General features: G+C 49.9%; 6 protein-coding genes and 1 pseudogene across 7 annotated transcripts, besides 1 other annotated feature; 5 read left to right on the top strand and 2 right to left on the bottom strand.

Moving 5' to 3' along the window:
• Positions 1-707: 707 nt before the first annotated feature.
• On the top strand, positions 708-2,355 carry NCS57_01409200 (MFS domain-containing protein; the record flags this gene model as incomplete). The annotated part of the gene is made up of 3 exons (XM_053063706.1): positions 708-973; positions 1,025-1,481; positions 1,534-2,355. The coding sequence occupies 3 exons, from the start codon at positions 708-710 to the stop codon at positions 2,353-2,355; spliced, it is 1,545 nt and encodes a 514-aa protein (XP_052907039.1).
• A 592-nt stretch (positions 2,356-2,947) lies between these two features.
• Positions 2,948-4,963, top strand: NCS57_01409300 (annotated as a pseudogene). Its single transcript has 4 exons — positions 2,948-3,533; positions 3,583-4,155; positions 4,209-4,672; positions 4,727-4,963.
• Positions 2,948-4,963: a sequence feature.
• Positions 4,964-5,134: 171 nt separating this feature from the next.
• On the bottom strand, positions 5,135-6,235 carry NCS57_01409400 (uncharacterized protein; the record flags this gene model as incomplete). The annotated part of the gene is made up of 1 exon (XM_053063707.1): positions 5,135-6,235. One exon carries the CDS (start codon positions 6,233-6,235, stop codon positions 5,135-5,137), a length of 1,101 nt encoding a protein of 366 aa, XP_052907040.1.
• Positions 6,236-7,905: 1,670 nt separating this feature from the next.
• On the top strand, positions 7,906-8,289 carry NCS57_01409500 (uncharacterized protein; the record flags this gene model as incomplete). Its single annotated transcript, XM_053063708.1, has 1 exon — positions 7,906-8,289. The coding sequence occupies one exon, from the start codon at positions 7,906-7,908 to the stop codon at positions 8,287-8,289; it is 384 nt and encodes a 127-aa protein (XP_052907041.1).
• A 5,252-nt stretch (positions 8,290-13,541) lies between these two features.
• NCS57_01409600 (NACHT domain-containing protein) lies at positions 13,542-17,000 on the top strand (the record flags this gene model as incomplete). Its single annotated transcript, XM_053063709.1, has 2 exons — positions 13,542-13,960; positions 14,024-17,000. The coding sequence occupies 2 exons, from the start codon at positions 13,542-13,544 to the stop codon at positions 16,998-17,000; spliced, it is 3,396 nt and encodes a 1,131-aa protein (XP_052907042.1).
• Positions 17,001-18,060: 1,060 nt separating this feature from the next.
• On the top strand, positions 18,061-20,616 carry NCS57_01409700 (Gal-mutarotas-2 domain-containing protein; the record flags this gene model as incomplete). The annotated part of the gene is made up of 1 exon (XM_053063710.1): positions 18,061-20,616. One exon carries the CDS (start codon positions 18,061-18,063, stop codon positions 20,614-20,616), a length of 2,556 nt encoding a protein of 851 aa, XP_052907043.1.
• Positions 20,617-20,978: 362 nt separating this feature from the next.
• Positions 20,979-22,324, bottom strand: NCS57_01409800 (uncharacterized protein; the record flags this gene model as incomplete). The annotated part of the gene is made up of 5 exons (XM_053063711.1): positions 20,979-21,340; positions 21,398-21,528; positions 21,577-22,042; positions 22,093-22,129; positions 22,181-22,324. 5 exons carry the CDS (start codon positions 22,322-22,324, stop codon positions 20,979-20,981), a joined length of 1,140 nt encoding a protein of 379 aa, XP_052907044.1.
• Between the last annotated feature and the right edge of the window lie 1,851 nt (positions 22,325-24,175).

Genomic DNA, 24,175 nt, shown 5'->3' on the forward strand with positions numbered 1-24,175 from the left:
ACGGGAAAGGGGCAGCTTCTGGGCTCTTTCCTTGGCCGAGTTTTCATTGCTATTAATTAATTAATTGAACTTACCATTGTATATTGCATTTAACTCATCAAGATGTGCACGCGATCTCCCTTCTGAAAGCCTCTCAAAAGATACAACGGTGCTTTCTTCTGGCTGTGGTTGGGTGTGGTTTGTTCCTCCAACAAACTATCCGCCCAAGGTATGGCAACAATTAGAAGGCAAGGTTCCCCGAAAACTTTGATGGTACCTCTGTATAACTATATAGTAGAAAGCATGCAAATGCTTCAACTCGTTGCTCTGCAGCTCTCGAGCGAACGGCATGAGGTTGACAGTCGTGTGGCTGAATCGAACAAGACCCCGTGATAATTCAGAAATAGCACATCATCATCCACAAACAAAACAATGACAAATAGCTTCGGAAACAACTCTGCCGACTGGAAATATCGGATCCGATGGCGGCTTATTCCCTGGGCCTGTTGTGATATCAGACCCTCTTTGCGCCATCCAATCCCCGCAAATTACCACAATCACACCCAGTACCGGCAATGTTATCTCGTTGATTACGGATCAGGACTCCGCTATGGGGGTTCGTGGGGGTCAATGCCGAGCGATTGGGGCTCTTTTGATCTTGAATTTTTCCTCCTTTGTTGTTTAGATCTTTAATCGTTCAAGAGCCATTGAAATGTCAATCGCCCAGCATGTTGTTCAAATCCGATACTAGAAACTCAATCACCATTGTCACGTCCCGAAGACTCTCTATTTCGGAAGATAATACCCCGACAGTGGACCCCCAACATGATGTTGAAAAGGCAGGCCGAGATTCCAGCAAGGGCGAATCACCGGAAGTCACCGAGTCTGAGGAAATCGATTGGGATGGCTCTGATGACCCAGACAAGCCAGTCAATTGGCCGCAGACGAAGAAATGGAGGATTACTCTGACTGTTTCCATGTTGAGCTTCATGACGTTTGTTCTCCCCAGTCTGTGCTTCTCTGCCAAGACTAATTGATCTCTCAGACCATTCGCCTCGTCGATGATGGCCCCAGCAATTGACGAAGTCATGAAGGAAATGAAGACAACAAATCGGGATCTTGGCTCCTTTGCCGTGTCGATCTATCTCCTAGGCTACGCATTCGGTCCCCTGCTCATTGGCCCATGCAGCGAACTCTACGGTCGATTGGTCGTCTATCACACATGCACTGCCCTCTTCGCTGTCATGAATATTGGGTGCGCAATGGCAAATAGCATGTCCATGCTGATTGCCTTTCGCTTTCTGACTGGTACAGTGGGTGCATGTGCTTTCACTGTCGGTCCAAGTACTATTGGAGACTGCTTCAAGCAAGAAGAGCGCGGAAAGGCCATGGCCGTGATGAATCTACCTGTCTTATTTGGGCCATGCATGGGACCGGCAGTTGGCGCCTATCTGTCAAGAGCAGCAGGTTGGAGATGGGACTTTTGGCTAATTACCATTATGGTCGGTATTTACTCTTCAGTGTCCCGACTCATGCATGCTGACTATGAAATAGGCCGGCGTCGCTTTTGGAATCAGCTTGTTGACATTGAGAGAGACATACCCCCCTGTTGTTCTCAGATGGAAAGCCAAGAGGTTACGAAAACTGGCTGGCCTTCCTGAAGTTCAACTCAACAACGAGCCAAGCCAATCTCCGGTTCAATTCTTCTTCATGAACATCATCAGACCCCTCAAGATGCTCGCCCTGTCTCCCCTAATTCAGGGACTGTCACTTCTCGCCGCCGTCGCGTATGGAGTCCTCTACCTGTTGTTCACTACCCTAACAGAAGTTTTCGAGACTCGCTACGGAATCGTGACAAACGTTGGACTGGTCTACTTCGGACTCGGCGTCGGCCAAATTGCGGGTGTTGCCGTCTTTGGCACGGCGTCAGATACCATCGTCAAGAGAATGGCCAAGGGAGGAGAGATGAAGCCCGAATATCGACTTCCTCCCATGATCCCCGGAACAGCCATGATTCCTCTGGGCTTAATCATCTACGGCTGGACGGCGCAGTACTACGTGCATTGGTTTGTCCCTCTGCTTGGAACCTTCTTCGTTGGAGTGGGAGTCATCACCGTCTTTATTCCCGTCGCATCGTATTTGGTCGATGCGTATCCAGCTCACGCAGCGAGTGCGACGGCTGCGACGACGGTCTTTAGGAGCATGGGCGGTGCCCTGTTGCCGTTGGCAGGACCCAAGATGTATCAGAAGCTTGATCAGGGCTGGGGAAACACGTTGCTTGCTGGAATCGCGTTGGGAGTGGTGCCAATGATTTGGTTGACAATGAAGTACGGGGAGAGGCTCAGAACGCATCCAAAGTATCAGATGAACCTGTAGACAGCTCTAATCGATAGTTTTGAGCGCAGTACTGGAAGAAGCTCGTGAGCTCAAAACACGTAGTTACGGGAGACTAAAAGCATGCTTGAAAACTGCAAGCATACGGTGGCTGTCACAGGAAATTGATGCGTACTGAATCCGAAATACGGAGGCCTCATCCCCCAACCTCAGCCGTCTTGGCCTTGCACTCATGTTGCAGTAGGGCTGTCAGCTCGGGCCTTAACCATCCGCCCCAGAGCTTGGCGACTGATACGATGCGTACGAGGGGCCAACCACGTCCTCTGTGCCCAGAGCTTGGTAACTTGGCAGATGTCTGTCAGCCAATAGTGACAGCCGTAAGCTTCTGATTGACTGGGAGCATAGCCACCACCAAACATCCCGGCAGGGCCTTAGCTGTTGTCAATTTACGTCTGCCTAGATAAATATGATTCAAGGGGACAGTGTTTGTTTTCGTCCGACGGCTTGGTAATTTCGAGGATGGGGCATAAGAGTCCACGGCTTCACAACACTTGACTTTTGGAGCGTCACATAGAACCTTTGCAAAGGTCATAACCACTCTGGCGTCTGCTTATCCTAATGCCACTTCCACAGGTTTGAAAGGAACAGCATTAGGCTTCCAGTACTGTCGGTTTCAGCCACAATGTCAGATCAAGCTCGAAAATGCCGCCATGGTAACGAAACAGCCGAGACTTGTCAGTCCTGCAAGACAGAGAGACGAGAGCAGCTCAAGTACAGATGGAAGATTATTCTCGGTCTCTTTCTACCCTTTGCTATTTCGGCCCTCGATGTCACAATCATCGCCAGCGCACTGCCATGGATCGCAGACGACTTTGATCAGCTGTCTCAGCTCAACTGGATCATCTCATCCTTCAATTTGACAGCGGCCGCTTTCATTCCTTTCTGGGGTCAGATGGTTGACATCTTTGGCCGACACGCATCTATTCAAGCCTGCATGATTATCGCCATCGTTGGGGGCGCTCTATGTACGGGCGCTCCGACCAACGCATTCCCGATGCTTCTCTTCGGGAGAGCACTTCAAGGCATAGGCTGCGCTGGCATCAACGTAGTTGTTCGAGCTATCGTGGCTGATAAGGTATCACTGCAAGAGGATGCCAAGAACTGGTCCATCTTTTCCATGGTGGCAGGCAGTTCCTACTCAGTCGGCCCTGTTATTGGAGGTACGAAGTCACAGTCTATGAGAGAATAGTGTCTGATATGAGCATGCAGGTTACTTGACCAACACCAACTGGCGATGGTGTTTCGGAATCACACTTCCAATCGGAGTTGCTGGCTGCATCATTACCTTTATCGTTCTGCGCAAGGAGCTACTTGGACCTCAACCTATCCCACAACTCGAGGAGACAACAGAGACTGGCCGTCGAACGACCTTCAAGCAGCGCCTCAAGACAGTTGATGTCGGAGGTCAAGTATTGTCTCTTTTCGGATTTGGTTTGCTTATCCTCGCCTTCACATGGGCCGGATCAACATATGCCTGGGATAGCCCAGCCATTATTGTGCCCCTGGTCTTTGGCGGTCTCATCATCTGTGCATTCGTGCTGTGGCAATACTACATGGCTCCAGGTCGGATACTGGAGAGTAAGTTTCCACAACAGCAGGCGATGATTCCATGGGAGGTGCTCAGGAATCGTGACATCGGATTGCTGTTTTACACTTCCTTCGCTTCTGGAATGGCCATGTACTCTGTACTCTACTTTTGCACGTTGTATTTTACAATGGTCAAACAGCTGCTTCCAAGCGAAGCAGGACGGCAACTGTTGTTTTTCGTCCCTGGACTAGGAAGTAAGTCTGGGCCCAACATCGTTCAACCCCCCCTAAGTACTAACATTTACTAGCTGGTGTCTTCATTGCCATTCTCATGTGCAACTACTCCCCCCGTCAGACCTGGCATCCAATAATGCTTGGAGCTATTATCGAAGCCATAGGCCTTGGCGTACTAGCATGGGCATTGTGGAAGGAGCACGATCCAACGGTCTACGGCATGATGGTATTGACAGGTGTCGGTATAGGTATTCGTCTAATGCCAGTTCCACTACACGGCATGGCCTACTTTCCGAAGAGAATTGCAGCTGTCATCTCGTTAATGGAAGTCTCAGACCCATTTGGTGGTACACTGGGCTTGACTATTATGACCACCGTCTTGAACAACGTGGCTGGTGTGGGCGACCTTGGAGACTCAGCAGGCTACGACTTTACGGAGTTCTCTGATATGGGTGAGCAAGAGATGGATGATTTACGACAGCGGGCAAAGAAAGGCATCGTGTTGGCATTTGTTGCCATATTCCCCTTCATGGTTCTAGTATGTTCCTCAAACGACTGATTCGTTTCTTGGATGATTACTTACAACATTTAGTGTGTCATCGCATCGGCCTTCCTCGGCAATGTCTACATCAGTATGGATTCAGCCGATGAAGACGAACAGTCAAACGTCATTTACCAGGGCGTTTTCTTTTGGTCATGGGTCAGAGGGAAGAAGATCGACGAGGATTCACATCTAGTCACCACGACGAGGCGAGCTACCTGGAGAGGAGAACAGGAAATGCTTCCAGGTGTAAATGGCTCATCAAATACAGAGGAGGCCTGCAAATAGCCAAGGTAGCATGGTCCTGGGTCAGCCTTGGACTGCAAGCAATGTCTTTTTTTCTCGATCCACAGACTGTTTCCCAGGATGTCGGCGTCAATAGCAAAGAACAAATCTTTCATTCAATCTTGTCATCATAACAGATCCAACGCCGCACAACGCCGCAAGTCCATGTATTATCTAGTATGTCGTCGTGGAAAAGTCGTACGTCGCAGGATCATCATCACCCTCCGATGGCATACCCGACATAATCCCCATCTCTAGCTCATCCTCTGTAATCCGTCTTGGTAACCAAGCTGCCGCAGCATAACACCCCATCTTCTCAAGGGGCTTTGGTTTCGGGATCCAGTGCTCCTCGCCCTCGACGAAATGCGCATTCTGAGTCTCGGCTCGCGCTTTATACTTGTTCATGATATCCTCCGCCGTGTTTTCTATGTCCCATCGAGGTTCATAGTCCAAGATACGGAGGTCCTCAATGTTGTCCACCTCGACCACGTTCTCATACACTTCGGGCCAAAGATCAGGGTCCGGCCAGAGGTACAAAGACTTTAGTGACTCAAAATAGAATAGAAGACTGATGAAATCTTCCGACCTCGCAAGGTCCAAGGGGAAAGATCTTCGGCGATGTCCTTGATGTAGGAATGCGACATGTTGAAAACTTGAGAGCATGCGACGAAACTCTGTAAAGAGCCTGGAATCCCGAGGGTATCTCATCGAAAGGGAACGTTCTTCCATAAAAACTAAAGGATTTCCACCCGGAGAGGGGTGAGGGTGCGAATTATGGACTGGCAGCTTGGTGATGACAAGAACATCGCTTGCTGGGTCGCATCGAATAAAACGTGTGCCCTCCCCTTGGAGATAGCTGCCGCGATAAACCCTCACGGTCTCAGGATAGCTCGAGACAACCATCGACCGAGCTTCACGACAGGAAAGTCCGATATTTTTGAGGTTTGCCCTTCTCTTCGGGTCTTCAGGGCCATCGGAATCCGCTCGATCATACGCAAAGTAACCGTTGATCATGCAGTTTGAGATGCGACTCGGTTGACCGTTGATGTATGTCTTGCATGGAGTATGCTGCCCACAGAAACGGTTATGAACGGCGATACATGAATGATGCGTCTTATAACGCCGGTCGTGGATGTTAAGGCGTATCAGACGCTGCTCAGCGGTGACGGCAAGCGCATCGTTCCAGATGCGATATCTCAGCTCCGGAGGCAGTTTTTGGAAAGGAGCGAAAGATGCCTCGGGAGCTGATCCCGAGGACTGTTGGTTGTCGGCCATTATCTATTGGTGGGAGATAGGCTGATGATGGTGTGTGTGATGTCCTGGTGCGAGTTCGGCGCGCCCGTTAGCATCGTGGCTTATCGGGCTTTGGTGACACTGGGCGGTGAGGCGCGGCAGATTAATGCACATCCCGCTTTCGGGCATAAGGAGTGTGTCAGCTGCCAATGCAACCATGGGACGAGTCTGATGTCGGTACAGCCTTGTGCGGTCTTTGTATGTTTGACATTTTGCTAATATCTATCTCTCCAGGGTGAGTGTCTTAGAGTCTGACGGGAAAACATGTCCTTGACCCAGGGTGATGGACTTGGCGATGTGCTTGAACCGTGATTAAGGTACAGATAAAGAGAACCCCTTTAGACGTTCCAGCACCGAGATTCACTTCAAGTAACTTCTCTTCTATTCAATGGCGAGTTACCACTCAGCTCTTCAGAGCCACGCTCTACCCCAAATGGAAGAGCCATGCATCATCGAAAGAAAGTGCCAGTGACCAACCAAAGATCCAGGCATGTGTACATACATATAGATCACGAGGCAAAGCCTCCTCATGTCATTCCCTCTACAAGCACCAGCAACCCCCCACGCATGAATCAACGTCACACTTCATCTCGATACTTGCCTTTTTTCTCGAGTCTTTCTCCACTAGCAACATGGAAGTCCCCTTGTCTGAACGGCCTGAAGCTACTTCTTTCAAGTTCATTTTGGAGGGGGTACCATCTGGCCTGTCCAACTTCTACGTAGCTTGGGCACTGCAACTTTCAGGGGGTTTTCTCGGCGACAAATGGTCTTATTCGAAGCGAGACGAAGAATTCACCGTCTACACGATCGAGAACCCAGAAAAGCTCTGGTCCTCTCTCCAGAAGTGCTTTGATGCAGTTAAAGTCGGTCTAACGCCATTGCCGGAGGCACGGGGTACAGCGATATCCAAGCCTGGCTCACCCACTCCTCCCTCGCCTTCTAACTCTCTCGAGGAGTGAATGGTTTGGATGGATAATGATCCATCCTAGAAGGGCTCGCTAGAGGCTGTTGTATATGTCGTTAAGACATTTAACGCTTCGTTGGAGAGAATTTACTGGTACGAACCCTTCACTTGAACTCGACCATCTTCGTATGTGGGAATAAGGGGTTGAATCATTCAATAAGATAAAGCCGAAAGGGGCACGAATAACATAAACCTTATTCGCTTATTCAGTTCAAGATTTTATCTTTCCTTTTGCTAAGGAAGGATCAACGCTTCCTCTTTGAAGGGTGAAATCAAGCCAAGACCTGTCTATCAAGGGTGGCCTTTGTAGTGACAGTGGCGATGATGATCCAACTCCGATTCACCCGTGCCTACCTACCGCAAGAAGTAAAGAGAACATTTCAGGGATTCCCAAACCAAGATTCACTTTACACAACTTGCCTTCCAATAAGTGGATTATCCCTGCCCTAGAATAACTTACCACTAGGCCCTTCAGAGTGACAACCTGCTCCAAAGAGGATCCCAGTGCGTCATCGCCAAAGCGTCAGTGAGCAGCAAGTTCAAAGTATGAAGATATAAAGCACGAGGTAGCCCCCCTCTCTCTGGCATTCTCTACGAATACCAACATTCCCACTCGCATTACATCAACTCTCAACACATCTCAATACTTACCTTTTCCACTACCTACTTGTATCCACCATCCAGCAAGATGAGCAGCAGAATCTTCGGGCCCAAAACTGTAACGTTTGAACTCCCTGCCAGCGAGGCTTCATGCAAAAAATGCATCGCAGAAGGTCTGAGAACCCAGGTGCTGCAATACCAGATCTCCTATGTCAAGAAGCGCGACAGCTACGTCATCATCACGACGGGGGATCCAGAGCAGCTCAAAGCGGGAATCCTCAAGCACATTGCTGAGGAAGAAGCCAACTGTCCAGAGCCGCAGTCTCAGCCAAAAGAAGCCAGGCGTCAAAAGCGAGCCAGACGCCAAAAGCCGCAGGCTCAGCCACGAACGAGACGGGAAAGCTCACCCCTGCCACCGCCCCCTCCCCCGCCGCCCCCTACCCCTCAGCCCTCTGCTGCTCCTAAGAAGTAGATGGTCCGGATAGATAATGATCTATCTTGAAATGACTGCACGGGACTCATGAGGTAGTCCTGGATTCAATTGGCTTATAATAGGATGTGTATCTAGTCCAGACGTGTCATCCACTAGATAGAAATTATAAGCCCGTGATATTGACTTGAATCTCCGTGTAGGCGAACATTGACCGTGAAATTATGTTTCTATATGAGGCCTCGAAATAGGCAGTTTCTTGCCATGGGAAAAAAAGTATTCTTCGTAGGTACCACTATGGGAGTAAAGACCTGAGGTTCCCTCTGGTTGCTGTTGTACTAATAAATATTACAAAGCTTTCCCTTTCCCCTTTTGTTTCAAGATGCTATTAGTTCCCTGCCTTCCACCTCCCTTAAGGAGTGAATTAATGCCAGACTCTGGCCCTTAAGGCAAGTCCAGCAGAGTTTGAGTGGGAAGCAGCATTTTACGATGATGATTAAGCTGTGATTACCTTACCTACGCCAGACAGTGAGGAAAGAGAAATCTCTTTTGGTGGTCTAAAAGCTAAGTCACTTCGAGGAACTTGTCTTCTATTCAGTTGCAACTTACTACGTAGCCTTTGAGCCACAACCTACTTCAAACAGATTTACAATACATCGTCTCTAGCGAGAGTCAGTGACCTAATGACACAAGCATGGATACCTATATATCACGGCAAGTCTCCGTTCAACCATTCCCTCGACAAGACACAACATCGTCTCTTACATAACACGAATCTCTTAACTTGACTACTCACCTAATCACCTGCTTTCTTCACCGATTATTTCTGCCAGCTAGCAAAATGCATCGCATAATTTTCGGAACTGAGACTACATCTTTTAGGCTCCCTTTCCCCTCGGTTCCATCTGAACGGAGCCTCTCGAACGCGATAAATGCTCTCCTGGGAAAGGAAATTTGGTGCGTGCAGACCTGCGAAAAGGGCAGCGAGTACATCATTTACTCAACCAGGAACCCAGAGGAGCTTAAGGCCTCCGTTCTGAAGCTCATTGCTGGGGAAGAAGCCAACTCCACAAATGAGAACCCTACATAGGTAACCGAAACAAAAGACCACGCCCATACTCTCAGCGCACTTCCGATGTACCTTCCACCCGTTCTGAGGAGCAGAAAGCGTAGGCACGTGTCTGTATTGGGAAGGCTAGCTGGACACTGCTTGGTTGGTCATGGAGGCTGCAGACTGATTGAGATTATAATAAACTGTTTATAAGACGTTTGGACTCACAGGGTGTCTATTACTAATTACCCAACCTTTGTTTGACATTCTTCGTGGAGGATCGGAGAGGCGAATCATGCCAGTGTCCGATCCCGTCCAGCAGACTCCAAGTGAAGACCGCACCTTCAAGTCAATGTGATGTAGCATTTCACTACGATCTTTCAGCTGTGATTGAATTGCCTCGCTGGGCTACAGTATGCCACGGTAGTGGGTTATCATATCGTGACGTGTTGATAAATGTGTTCTGTGATATTGTGGTAGATGGACCTATCGGAGACATCATTGTGATCAACCACACTGTCTCGCTTTCTCCATGCAGTGAGTGAATATAAACCCGTTTGGGCGTGTCAGGCTGATAGTCACCAAAGAGAACTTGCTTGATTCAGCAGCTTATCTCCCTTCTGTGGCAACCCGCTACTCATCTCTTCAAAGTTACACCATGTCACAAAGAGACTCAGCGACACTATTCAATCAATGCATCATGACCAGCGAGCATTAGTGACCAACTGAAGACTGAGTATCAATAGATATATAAGCCCCAAGGCCAAATCCCCCCATCTCTTTCCTTCTTCAAGCAATAGCGACCCCTTTACACTATATCAACTTCGCAATTCATCTTAACACACATTCTTGACCAACTCTTTTGACTATTCAGCAAAATGACGACCCCAACGCCCGTCACGCTTTTCATGATCAGCACAGCCAAGGTTAAAGATCATGCCCACCTCGTTCAGAAAATACGGGAATTCGCCGGGCCCAACGTGTGGTGTGTTACACACCTAAATTTTGACAAAGGATACTATATCACCTACACATACAAGACATTTGAAGAGGTCAAGAGCATCATGGATGAGCGTCAGAAGACTGGTGCTGCTGGCGAGGTCACTCCTCCCGAGAGTGTTGTAATGAGCTTCCCGATCAGCAAATATCCCAGCCCGGCTCAGAGCAGCACAGCAAAAGCCGAGGAACGGAGCTACCATAGCTTGTAGCTCAGAAACTGGTCGGGCTAAGGAGATCAAGGGCTACTACGTATATAAGTGAAAACACATAATGCAATTAGTCAAATGAGTTTCACACTCCCGACATCGCCTCGAATAGTGCACACCTGTCAGGGGCAAAAGGCGTAGAAGATGGTGAAGAGATTAAAATATACTACATGCTAGGTTTAAGAGGTATAATATGGGGAAAAGGGAAATATTTAATATAGGTACTTATACATCTAAGTTAGACTAACTTATGACCTCTATAAGAAATATGTAAGACTAATAACAACCATCTATTGAGAACCAACAATCAGCTGCCTTGAGGAACTTGCCTTATTCAGAGCTCATGTTCTTCTCTATGATAACACCTCTTCACAGCCACACCCGGGCATAAACGGATTCAGGGACAATCTCCAGGCCATCGATCATTGCCAGCGGGTGTCAGTGACCAGAGATGATCTAGAATGAACGGATATAAAAACCGCAAGCCCAGATGCCTCTGCTCTTTCCTTCTACAAGCAACTCAACTTTCCCTCGCATCAGTTCAATCCTCAACTCATCGCGATACTCGACTTTTCACCAGTTTTCTCTACTATCTATCAAATGCCCGCCCCTGTTCACACAGTCTATCTCAGCACGACTGAGGTCGGAAATGACGATCGTCTCACCAAGGCACTACGAGATGTTCTGGGCAACCAGGCGTGGTGGACTTTCTATGTGGTTGACAAAGAATACATCATCTCCACGTACAGGAGTCAGAGGAGCTCAAGCGCTCCCTGAAGCAGAAGCTCAAGTAATTCTCCTTCGACATCCACCCATCCCAGGAAGGAGCTGACGGGACAAAGTCCTATCTCCAAAGGTCTGGTAGCTTTGGGAGTGTCCGGCTCGTTCGGTCAACAATCATGTGCATCTTTGGTAGTTCGCAGGTATTAGCCATCCACTAGGCAGAAACTCCCAAGCGCACATATTCAATTGCTTTCTCCATCTATGTGAATAAGTCATTGAAATAGTGAAGTAAAATGAGCTCCGCGGTTCACCATTGCTGTGCCCCCTCAAGACAGTGAATATGGAAACCTCTTAAGATCTATTACGAACCCATTGCAGTCACTTCAAGTAACGTGCTTCACCCAGGGGATCATCGTCCCCTCTGCGACAACCTCTTGTTCATTGCTGCAGAGAGGCTTCGCTACAAACGGATTCAGTGACAATATTAGCAGTGAGCCACACTACAAAGGGAATCAAGGTCAACAAAAGACAAGTAGTACCAGATATATAAGCCAGGTCACCGCCTACTCTTTGCTTCTACTTTGGAAGCCAAGCAACGAAACCTCCCCTCGCATAATATCAGCTTTCAATCCACCTCCACACTCGCCTTCCTTACCAATATTTTCCACCGCCTAGCAGCATGTCCGGAACGAACGAGTGGCGCCCCATCTACATTGTCAGGTTCAGTAACATCAAACCTGCGGACAGGGATATTTTCCACAGGGCCCTCACAGAGATTTTAGGCTCAGCGCCAAACATTTTACTAGAGCCTGGTGATGAAGTTGTTGTTACTTCAACCAAGCCAGAAAACGACCTTCGGCGCGCCATGACGCAGAGGATAGCCGACCTCACGGCTATGCCGGCCGTATCCAGGCAGTGATAGGCCGTTGCCGGCCTATCCTCACGGCTGATTAGAGCCTCTGGAGGTGTTTTTGGGAGTGCCAGATTTATTTGGCCGACAACATAATGTATCCAGTTGAGGCGTCTTAGCGATCTACTGGGTAGGAATGCAAAGCATAGGGCATTTGCTTAAGTCCCGTTATGATATACCTGCATGAAACTAAGCAGGTGAAATGTTCAAGTAGATTGTGAAGAATCTGGCGTAGATACCTAGTTTTAGGTGTCATTGCTTGCTCCCGCATTTCCCGCCATTATCTGTTTCTAGCTTGGCCACTCGGATCGTTGACGTCAGGACTCGTACGCGTAAAAAGCGGGTTTCTCAGGCCCGGCATCAAAGGCCAACTAGCATCCATCACGATTCTTCCCGCCAGCATGCCATATTTTCCAACCTCTTGTCCATCTCTTCGAGCCTTTACCAGAATCATAGCATACCCCAAAGATGCCGCGTCAATGCAGTCGTTGCCGAGACAACAAATCCCAGCTTTGGGCTCCAGAGCCAACATCCAACACCAAAGCAACCCTCAACATGAACGTCGCGAAAACCACAGGCCCAACACCACAACAGATGAGGAAGATCACTATGTATTGACACTCCGGACCGATGATGCTCACCATGAGGCAATGACAGCGTTACGAAGACAGTGGTTTCCTACACGCCTGTTGAAGGTAGAGGCCCATGTCACGCTATTTCACGCTCTGCCCGGCTCCAAGCTGCACCAGTTGAAGCATGACATTGCGGAGATATCACGATACACCACAAAATTCGACATCACGGTTAAGAAAGAAGGCATATATAAGATGAGCAAGGGAGTTGGAATCAGAATATCAGAGGGGCAACGGAAAGCGTCAAAGCTACGATCCGAGCTGAGAGACAAATGGGAGCCTTTTCTCAGTCGACAGGACCAGCAGGAAATATGGAGGGGACATTACACTATTATGAACAAGGAAGATGACAAGGCGAGGGTGACTGAGTGTCTGAAGGAGCTGCAGGATAGCTTTGAAGATAGTCGAGGGACGGTCAACGGGTTGAAACTTTGGAGGTATGATCGTGGATGGTGGAGAGAGGTCGAAGCCTTCTCGTGAGCTGGCTTCTGTCTTATCATGAGGTTATTTAGCTGCCATTCTCTCCCCATACTTGTGTGTATTTGTAACCCTGTTGCAGTCTCACGTGAGGGACATGCGCAATTCAGTTATGTAAACTGCATATGCCTGTTGCACATACTTGCACCATTGGTTGAAACCAACACAATATTGATTGCGGCTGAACTTCCCCTCTTTCTGTGTTGTTTTCAAGCTCAACAATCATCTGCTTCGCCGACCTCTAGGTGTGAACCAGCAACCTCTGAACCCCCTTGTTGTGTCCCGCACCGTCTCTCATGTCTGGGTTCGAGGCGCTCGGCTTGGCATGCTGTGTCTTCCAGACCATCAGTTTCACCCGTGAGACCGCCGGCGTCTGCAAGGCCATATATCGCGGCCAGAAGACCCCAGATTCTATACTTGAAGAAAACGCTACTGCTATGATTCAGGCTGCGGATGAAGTCAAAACATCCTGCCGCGTGATATCCACACCAGAAGAGAAGTGTCTGGCCAATATTGCTGGGGAGTGCGCAAAGACTGCCAAAAAGCTCGAGGAAGAGGTGCAAAAGATCACAAAGCTTCACAAGAAGGGCGATTTCCTGGCAGCGGCGCGCGCTCGAGCCAGGTCTTTATGGAAAAGGACATACATTGAAGAGCTTGACGGCGATCTAGATCGCTATAGAGGTACCATGCAGAACCTCCTCATCAACCAAATCTGGTAAGACTTACTGAATTACCACGATTCATCGTTGATGCCATGATGCTCATTCCCAGGGTACAGCAACCAAAGTAAGGCTCTTGGGCTGCAACAACGCCAAGACTTTGACAAGCTCGACCAGAAGCTCCAATCCTTCATAGCAAATATCGCTGCCGGCCGAACCAACATGGAGGATCTCTTGCGGACCGAGGGAAATCTTACTCGAGAGTATATTACCGCCGAAGCCACGCGAGCTGCGAAATTCGTGGAAGCGCACGTTACCAAGGAAGTGCAAGAGCATGAGCTCAAGGCAGCGACTGTGAATCAATGCGAACGTCTCCTCGGAAGCCTCAAGTTCCAAGAAATGAACCAACGACAGAATGCAATTACCGATCCTGAAGATGCTACTTTCGAACGCATATTTCGGGCATATGAGAACACGACCAACGTCGGAGAGACGATCGAAAATCGAGATGTCACCGACGAGGATGACACCGACGAAATTGATGTGGTTTGGCAACGCTTCGTCGACTGGCTCCGATCGGGCGAGGGTCTATTCTGGCTCCAGGGAAAGCCAGGTTCGGGGAAGAGCACGCTTGTCAGGTATATCATCGACAATGAGGCCACCCAAACACTCCTCAACCAATGGCACTCTGGAACCAGAATAATCTCGCATTATTTCTGGAAGATCGGGACGCCAATGCAGAACAACATTAAGGGTTTATTCTGTTCTCTTCTCTATCAGCTGCTTCAAGACAACGAGAAACTTGTCAGTTTTCTCATTCGTACATTTCCATTCACCGACTCCAAGAACCACCCTCATGATTGGTCAGATAGAGATCTGGAGCGGGTGCTTCTTGCCGCCCTCAAAGAAAAGGAGGTTGAACAGCCGGTGTGCATATTTATCGATGGTCTCGATGAGTATAACGGCGACTACGGGGACCATGGTTTGGTGGAAAGAATCCAGGGACTCATCGAATCTGACAAAGTCAAGCTGTGTGTCGCCAGCCGACCAGAGCCTCGACTACTGAATCGACTCAACAAAGAACCCTGTCTGAGGCTCCAGGATCTGACTGGGCCAGACATGAGAGTCCACATTCAAACGACATTCAACAAAATGGTACCAAACGGGCAACTTTCCGTCAAAGAATTGGATGCGTTAGCAGATCGTCTTCTTATGAAAGCCGAAGGTGTCTTTCTCTGGCTCCGCCTTGCAATACAGAGCGTTGTACGTGGAATCGAGAATGAAGACCCGTGGGATTTGCTGGTGTCTCGATTGATGCAACTTCCCAATGCCCTCGAGGACCTGTACGCCGATATGTGGAAGAGGCTGAACGAAGATCAGCCTTTGTACCGGGAATCGGAAGCGACCTATTTCCAAATCATAATTGGAGCCGGCCAGGAATACTTCATCCCAGACGTGGCTGACCACGATGACGTTCAACTATGCATTCCTTACCTCACATCGCTCTACATTGCATGTGCAACCCAACCGACGTTACAAGAAACAAGTCTTCCTATGAGCATCGGTACGAACTTTGAAGGTCAACTACGAGAGCTCTGCCGCAAAACCGAGAGCGAGATACGTACGCGATGTGCTGGGCTTGTTGAGATAACCACACCCGAATCATTGATGGATGAAGGTCTAGCCGATGAGGAGAATCCAATGTGGGAACTGCTCAATTCAGTTGACCTTATCCACCGCAGCGCACACGACTTTTTCGTCGACACGGAACAGGGAAAGCAGATTCTCAGTCAAGGCAAGTTTTCGAGGTCGGAAATGTACTTCCAGACGATGAAGGGTGCTTTGTGCTGGATCCAACTGGTGTCAAAAGCTTTTGAGACTTCTTACGATATTAATGACGTGTTGAAAGAGTTGGCTAAGTCCTTCAAATTGCAAGACGAGTACAAGGGCTCGTCACATAGGGCCACGGAGCTTCTGTCCGTCGCGCAGTCATTCTATGAGAAAGGATTTTTGGATCATTGGCATATTCAATGGCCGCGCACTCCATTTCTAGTGCACGTATTAGAAACAGAGCCGACCCTGTTCGCGCTAGTCGAAAAGAGCATCGATGCTACACTCGCTACGGACATACTCAGAGGAATAACATGGTCACATCTCTCCGAAGCAAACGAACCACGGGAGTTAGCGGCGAACCTGCTTTCTGTTGGTGCTGACCCAGTTGCCGTCAGTCCACGCGCAGTGGGCTATGGCAGGTTCACTCACATCTTACGGAGAAACGCAATGTGGACATTGCTACACGAATTTCTCCTCCGTCCCTGGTCACATGGCTCAGTAACTGCACGCCGCGCTACAGAGGCAGCTGCAGCAATGTTGGAGCTGCGCCCCGCCTTTGACAACTGGGGGTTGCTGCAACCTTTCATGCTGACACCAATTCGTGGTGTTGAATCATTCCACACCCCCCACCTAGCGCTGATCAAGGGCAAGGGATTTGAAAGCTTTTTTGGCTCGGGAACTGCGGTGATTCTGGTCCTCGAGGCAAATACGTCCTTCCTCTTAAAGCACGTCTTGGACAGTTTGTCGACACCCGATAGAACGGAGCTGGAATCTATAGTGCAACAGTTAGAGGCCAGGATCACCAACCCTGTGGCTCGAGTATCCTCGTTGTTTCTCGATCCCAGGTCCGGACAGGGCGGTTGGTTTCGGGTCGTGGACCCAGGCCCATTCCAGGGCATCATCGCGTTAATATTCAGCTATGCGCCAATGCCTGACGGAAGCCGAGAGGCGGATTCGAGGCTGCTATTCCAAAAATGGCATGAGATCGCCCTCTCTCTGACTGAAGATGCCAATGTCCTGGAGAGCATAAATGAAGAAGATGTTTTCGTGGCACAGGCTGATGAAAGGCGGCTCGGGCCATGCATGTTGGAGCAAGGTGGCTTTGATTGGCCTTGTGAGTTTCAAAAGCTGTCTGACTCGGGTCACCACCCCAAGGCCTTTCCGCACCTACGTGCTACAGCTAGGCTCTATGACTCTACCTCTGGGTCCGACTCTAGCTCTGGCTCTGGCGCTGCTCAAGAGCATGATGCAGAGGCTTGCTGATGGCTTGAGGTTGGATTTCGGCAGTTACAACAGTTTGGAAGTAGACATGGAACGGAAATGGTACACGGGGCAAGCATCCTCGCCGATAGAATGAACATGAGTATCTACCAAAGCCGCACGTCACCTCAGCTTTGTGTATACGTCATAACGAACTTCATCAGTAGCAGAACAGCACGTATCTTAATATGCAATACACGTTCGTGGTCAAGCGGCTGCTCACGAACGTAAATGGCTTTAGGTAGCATAACAATGCTTGATTGCTCCGCAACCAGCAGAGGATGCCCCGGCTGGTCTTTCTTGCTGTCCCCTCGCATCGATCCATCACTCGATCGAACATGTCTAGGGTGGGAGATATCTTTCGCTCATCTGCGGCTGGACTAATAATGACGTCCTTTCCTGAACTGTCTGTACTGCTGTGGCCGAGGACAAGATCGTGACCTAGACCGTGGGATCCGAAATCAGGTCTTTCCATCAAGACCGAGAGCATTAAGCGATCCTTACCTCGGTACGTCTCCTCCCAACTGGTCCGCTCAATCCAAGGGCCATTCACCACGTCTGCAGAAAGACGTACCGGAATAGCTCGTCGAGTTGGGCAAATCGCTTTACCTTTCTCGTTTCGCAAGTAGAGATACACCTTAGCCCTATAGACGCCATATTCTTTATTTCTTATAGTAGACATGACCATTTCAAAAACTTTGTTCTTACATCTTAACCCTATCACCATGCACCCTTACCTCAATGGCCTCGAAACACCTCCCTTTCTTCATGTAGCATCAAAATGCCAGATTATCTCACCATTGATGAAACATTCCCCTCACGCTACGGCTCAGATTTGGCTGCAATCGACGCCATCAACTCCACACTCTGCGGGGCTCATTGCCATGTAGCCAATCCCTCGTACACGTTTATGCAGACGACCATTCAATGGCCGTTCGGCAGTGAGGAGAGGAGTTATCATTCAAGAGGATTCGTGTAGCAGTGCAAATGCTACTTAAGCAGGGGGCCGTCCAGGTGTGATGCGGCAGATACTTATTCCTCAGATCAAGGTAGCATCGCAAATATGCCTCAGCACGAACGCGTCCCCTCATCTTGGACTCTGCGTTCTGAAGCCGACCAAGGCAGTGAGACAAGCTCCTCAGTGCATCTCAAGTCCCAAGACCCCGAACTCCCATTCAACTTTTCTTTTGAGGCTGTTTTCCCCAATGTCTTTCGAACAACCTACATCAGTGACAGTCACCCTCTGCCACCTTATCCTAGCATCCCAACACCCACCAAAGACCTGTCGGATGCTCAAATAAACGTCCAAGCGACAGAATCGAGCAAGGAAATCCTCATTGGAGACATCAGCGCCAAAGTTGACTGGAGTGATTCATGCCCTCTGGTCAGCGTATCTCTCGGAGACTCAAATGAGGCACCCCTCCACCAGGATCTCCCTCATCGCGCCTATGTTGTCAACGGCGGAGGAGTGGGACATTATTCCCGGTACAACCGCGGCACTCTTCATGTCGGCCTTGGCGAAAAGGCCGCTCCAATGAATCTCTCTGGCCGGAGATTCCAACTTTCTGCCACTGACAGCTTTGGCTACGACAACTACAAGACAGACCCCCTATACAAGAACATCCCCCTGCTCATCAACGCTACTCCTCAGGGCTGCGTTGCGCTCTTCTCAACCAGCCATACCAGAGGCGAGTACTCGATTGGGTCCGAGATGGATGGCATGTGGGGTCACTACAAGGTCCTTCGTCAAGACTATGGCGGGTTGGAAGAGTACATGATCGTTGGGAAGACGCTAAAGGACATTGTCACTACCTATGCCAGACTTGCCGGGTATCCCTTGCTGGTTCCTCGCTGGGCTTTTGGCTATCTCTCTGGAGGCATGAAGTACTCAATGCTTGACGATCCTCCAGCATCCGAGGCACTTCTTGAACTCGCACGAAAGATGAAGGAGAATGACATCCCTTGCTCCGCTTATCAGATGTCCTCTGGATACACTGTCTCCGAACATCCCCCCAAGACTCGAAACGTCTTCACCTGGAACCACCACCGCTTTCCGGATCCCAAGGCCTTTATCGAAGAATACCACAAGCTTGGTATGAGACTGATTGCCAACGTCAAGCCCTACATTCTCGAGAACCATCCCGAGTACCAGAAGCTAAAGGATGCCGGTGCCTTGTTCACAGACCCGCATACCAATCAGAGCGCCATCGCCAGGCTATGGAGTGCCGGAGGAGGTGAAAGCGGTCTGGGTGGCCATATTGACTTTACTTCGGCAGCTGGCTTCAAGTGGTGGTACGAGGGCATCAAGAAGCTACGCGAAGAAGGCATCGACTGCATGTGGAATGACAACAATGAATACGTCATCGCCGACGATGAGTGGAGGTGCGCACTCACTGAGCCATCCCTCACCATTCCAGAAGCCGCCAGATATCGCCCAGAAGTTGGACTCTGGGGTCGGAGTCTTCAGACCGAACTCCATGGCAAATCTTCTCACGATGCCTTGGTCGACGCTGATCCAGATGTGAGACCTTTCGTTCTCACTCGCAGCGCCACAGCTGGAACCATGCGATACGCTTGTAGTTCCTGGAGTGGTGACAACGTCACCAGTTGGTCAAGCATGAAGGGCGCCAACTCCTTGTCTCTCAACGCGGGCATGTCTCTTATGCAATGCTATGGTCACGATATTGGGGGTTTTGAGGGGCCCCAGCCATCCCCTGAGCTCCTCGTACGTTGGGTTCAACAGGGCATCTACTCACCTCGCTTCGCCATCAACTGCTTCAAAACCGGCAACGACAACCAAGTCGGCGATGTAATTGAGCCTTGGATGTATCCCGAGATCACGCATCTGGTTCGAAAGACGATCAAGCGCCGCTATGCCCTGATACCGTATCTGTATTCTCTCATGTTGGAAAGTCACCAGCGCGCGATCCCGCCGCAGCGCTGGACCGGTTGGGGCTATGAAGCTGATCCAGAGGTTTGGACGGAGAAGATCATGGATGGAGAGACACAATACTGGCTCGGTGACTGTCTGCTGATCGGTGGTGTCTTTGAACCCGGTGCGCCCAAAGCACAAGTATACCTCCCAAAGGCCTCTGATAACGACGATGGATTCATCAACTTGAACGCCCCTTATCAACACCTGTTAGCAGGCCAGTGGGTTACATTGGATGCCGAGTGGCATGGTGCCGGCATCCCTGTCCTCGCAAAGGTCGGCTCAGCTATCCAGATTGGAAAAGACGTCCAAGTACTATCACCAGGTGAAACAACGAACCCTGCCCAACTACCGCTAGACGACTACCGAGCCGTCGAGATCTTTCCACCAAAGGGCGGCCTTGGTAATAAGTGGTACGACAACGCGTGGTATGAAGACGATGGCGTCTCGGCTGTGGCGAAGAACAGGATATCCAAGTATGAGGTTTCTTATGCGGCTGACAGCGCAGAGGTCAAGGTCAAGTTTATCAGGCATGAGGAGTCGGGTTTCAAGGCGCCTTGGAAGAACCTACATGTGATTCTGCCTCCTGGAGATGTTCGAGTGGTGCGATGTGTTGATGGGACGGTGATGGAAGAACTCAAGAGCGATGAACAAGGCCGACGGCATTTTCAGATTGGCCCAGCTTGATGGTATTTCGGGGACTTAGACATAAGCCAGGACCCCAGGAGGAAAGGAGGTGCCGTCTATGACAAGGGAAGTCACTAAATCAACAAGGTCATGTGTAACTACCTATCTAAAAGACAACGCGCACGCTCTCTCTAAGCAGAGGGGAGCCGCGCGCCGGGACTGGCAAGGATACTACGAGAGAGACTACAGTTGCTATGTTAAGTTCTTAAGTACTCACCTGCGAGCCCTGAAATGCATCCTCCCCTATTACGCCTAGTGTGTCTGGGAACGGTCTGAATCTGACAGTTAATAAAAAGTCAATAATTAATAAGTCACTGATTAGAAAAAACCTAGTATCCGAGACGGCTCTCGCAACCACCCTTTTATCGTTTCATTGCATAAGTATGTTCCTCCACCACCACCATGTCGCTTCGGACGTAGATGCCCGCATCGCCGTGGTCTCGGGATAGACGGGAGCCCTGCATCTGGCTCGTTATCACAGTCTGGATGCCCTCCTTGTTGTCGATCGTCTCGAACTCTGATGTGCCTGCCAGCCCGTGCTCTGGGTCTGCGAGGTTGTGTGTGGAACTCGACTCGTCAATCTCCTTTTCTTTGTTTGTTCTGTTGAGGGTTGTGAGTCGGATGGCGTGTGTGGATCGGCTGATGGGATGGCTGCTGCCGGTAGAGCTGAGGAAGGACGAGGGTAGGATACGGCGGAAGATGGGTCGGAGTAAGGGAAAGCAACCTAAGACATGTAGGTTAGCATAGTTCATGGGTGAAGTATCAGCTCGGGGCCAGTTACCGGAGACGATGGCGATATTAATCTCGACGCAGCCCCAAATGTCGTTGAGGGCCATATCTCGCGGCATCTGTGTTGTCTTTGTGTCGTATCGGATCGATTCAATAATAACAAACATGGAAGCGAGGCAGACACTTGAGACGTTAGCATCATTTTTGTCAACATGGAACAAAGGCACTTACATAAAACCAACAATAAAGAGAGCCGTAATGGCGAATTTTTGCCCCAGCCGAAGACGCAGCTTGAAGACCTCGATAACGGGAAGAGCCAAGATGATGACGTCCATCACAAAATGCGTCAGACAAGTTCCAAAAAAGAACTGTGTGTCGTTGATATTGCAGGTGGCATCCTTAATAGAATGGTCCCAGTACGCTTGCACGGGGACGCAGTGGAAGATGACCATGAAAGTACGGAGGACGAGCCAAATGCCTGTGATTACAAGCATAATCTGGATGGGGATTCGGATGGCGGATTGCTTAAAGATGCGCCAGTAGAAAAGAAGAATCGACAACTTGGATAGGCCGATGGCGTAGCTGTAGCTAAGAGAGACGAGGAACTGCATGAATCTTGAGTGAAGCAGAATGTCTTCTCTCTTCTCCTCGCTCAGCCATGGCTCAAGTGTTTGTCCCATGTACCACTTGACCGTCCCTAAGAGCCATTAGCATTTGAGGGCGCCCACTTCCTACGAGAGGCCTTACATGTTATCAAGACGATGCAGTAGAAACAGCAAAACACCTGGAGTCCATTAGCCTCTGTCAATACCCAACAAGTGACGATGCAACTTACAAAGGCCCCCAAGCAGAGGTAGTCATCCCACCACCAATGGATCTTTGTCATGCGTCGTGCAATCACTCTCGCAATGAGAGCAAGCAGCGCAGCGACCCATGTGATGCTGACGGCCAGATAAGTGTTGAGTTGGTATCCAGCCATGGCGACGACGACCCCGTAAGGTTGGTGCTCATGTAACTTGACGTGACATAGAAAACGGTGATCGCAATGAACGCCGTCGAGGCACGGCGCTTCTCTGGATGACGGGGATGATCTGCATTTGAACGCAGGGACAGGTTTGGACTCAACGTCGACCACCAACCCCTGGGCAAAACCTTTCAGTCGCTTTCACCCCCAGCTTGGTGCACCCGTGGGGGAGGGTCTAGAAGGCCCCTTTCACTGATACAATGCGCCATTTGCTAAAAATCCGGGGAACAAGCCTACGCAGTAGCTGATGGAGGCTCCCAGGGCCTTCGTTGTGGACATCATTGGTTGATGCCGGGATTCGAGAACTCGACTGACTCGCTGATCGCTATGGGGTAGTTTATTGGCCAAGGGCATTAAATCACACCAAGGCTAACGTCCGTTTCGCTTAGGGCCAGCTAAGCCCTGTGTAGAAGGTATCCGGCGTCCCCGTCCAGCAAGGTCCGATAACAGAAGAGGGTCCAAGGCCCGAGTGTCTTTTTATTAAGCGGACGTTCCCCGTTATCAAGCTTTGTTTTAAGACATGATCTTCGGAGATAAAGATCAAACTGAAATCGTTGAGAGATAATGACAGAGATACGGTTCGGTTCGAAAAACTCCACAATGACAGAAGGTTGGCGTAACCTCTCGACCCCTCGATCCCGTACAGTCACATTGAGGCTGCCGCCATACGCGTCCGTCATCTTTAGCCTTGGACAGTCAGATTATCGACAAACGCCTCGAAGCCTCAAACACCAAATATCCTGATTTTGGGGGCGGCGGCTAGGGGTGGTAATTAGGAGCCGGTCTTGTTCTCGAAGCCGACGGGAGCGTTCTTGTTCTCGGCCCAGAACACCTGCACGTACCGGCTAGGGGATCATGCAGTGTGGTACAGCATCTCAGCTGAAAAGGTGGCGCGAGGACCAGGGGCTCAAGTGGATGCCGAGAATCTCGGGAGGCGATCCGTAGCGTGCGTCTGACGAGGCAAGCCACCACGGAACGACGTTTCGATATTTCCTGAACCACTGATAATCGAAATGAAGGCCTTGAATCCTGGCTTTTTCACAGGCAAGGCCAGGGAGGCGTCATCAGCCAACACCCGAGTGCCTAGTTCGACGATCCTTCCGGGTACCTGATGTGCAATCCGGACCAACAGATGACCATGCTATTGTTGGTCCTACCCTGGCGCGATGAGGCGTTGACGGACTTGGGTGGAAAGCGTTGACCTGCCCGATCGAGCAAGCCATTACACACTAGAACTTCAGATGGCATTGCATTACGAGGTCTTCAGACATTTCTTTTACAAATCGCTTCCTTCTAGATGTGTATCCCCCAGATTCTGACCGTCAAACCCCAGATTCTGGGGCCCCATACCATCATGAGTGGACTCTAACCCACCAGAAAAGAAAAAAAATTCTCCATCACGAATCTCTGCCCATCGTGGACCGTTGGGCTTCAAGTTGACAGCTGGGGCTCTGCAACGTCAAAAGCCATCAATCGGCTGACAGCCAAAGCCCTGACATGATCCTAGAGGCCCTGATCCTTGTCTAGAAAGGACCGAGTTCTCCAAATGTCACCACTTTTTTTTGCTTTACCCCTGGATCGGCTAGCAACGCCTTTTTCTTAGCCGCAGCCCAAAGCTTCAAAGTGTTGGTTCACTACTCTTCCTTCAGCGGCCGCTTCCGATCACAATTCCTTCATTCCTTCGAGTCAATGAACATGAGACGAACCAGTCCGATCGATCGTTACACGTGTTAGTTCATCTCATGACGGGTCCCTCCGCTATCTGCGTCGGAGCCGCGCTTCTTATCAGCGATCTTTGCTCTGCGG

Source organism: Fusarium keratoplasticum, chromosome 12, assembly GCF_025433545.1.
Source record: "Fusarium keratoplasticum isolate Fu6.1 chromosome 12, whole genome shotgun sequence".
Taxonomy (NCBI): Eukaryota; Fungi; Ascomycota; class Sordariomycetes; order Hypocreales; family Nectriaceae; genus Fusarium; species Fusarium keratoplasticum.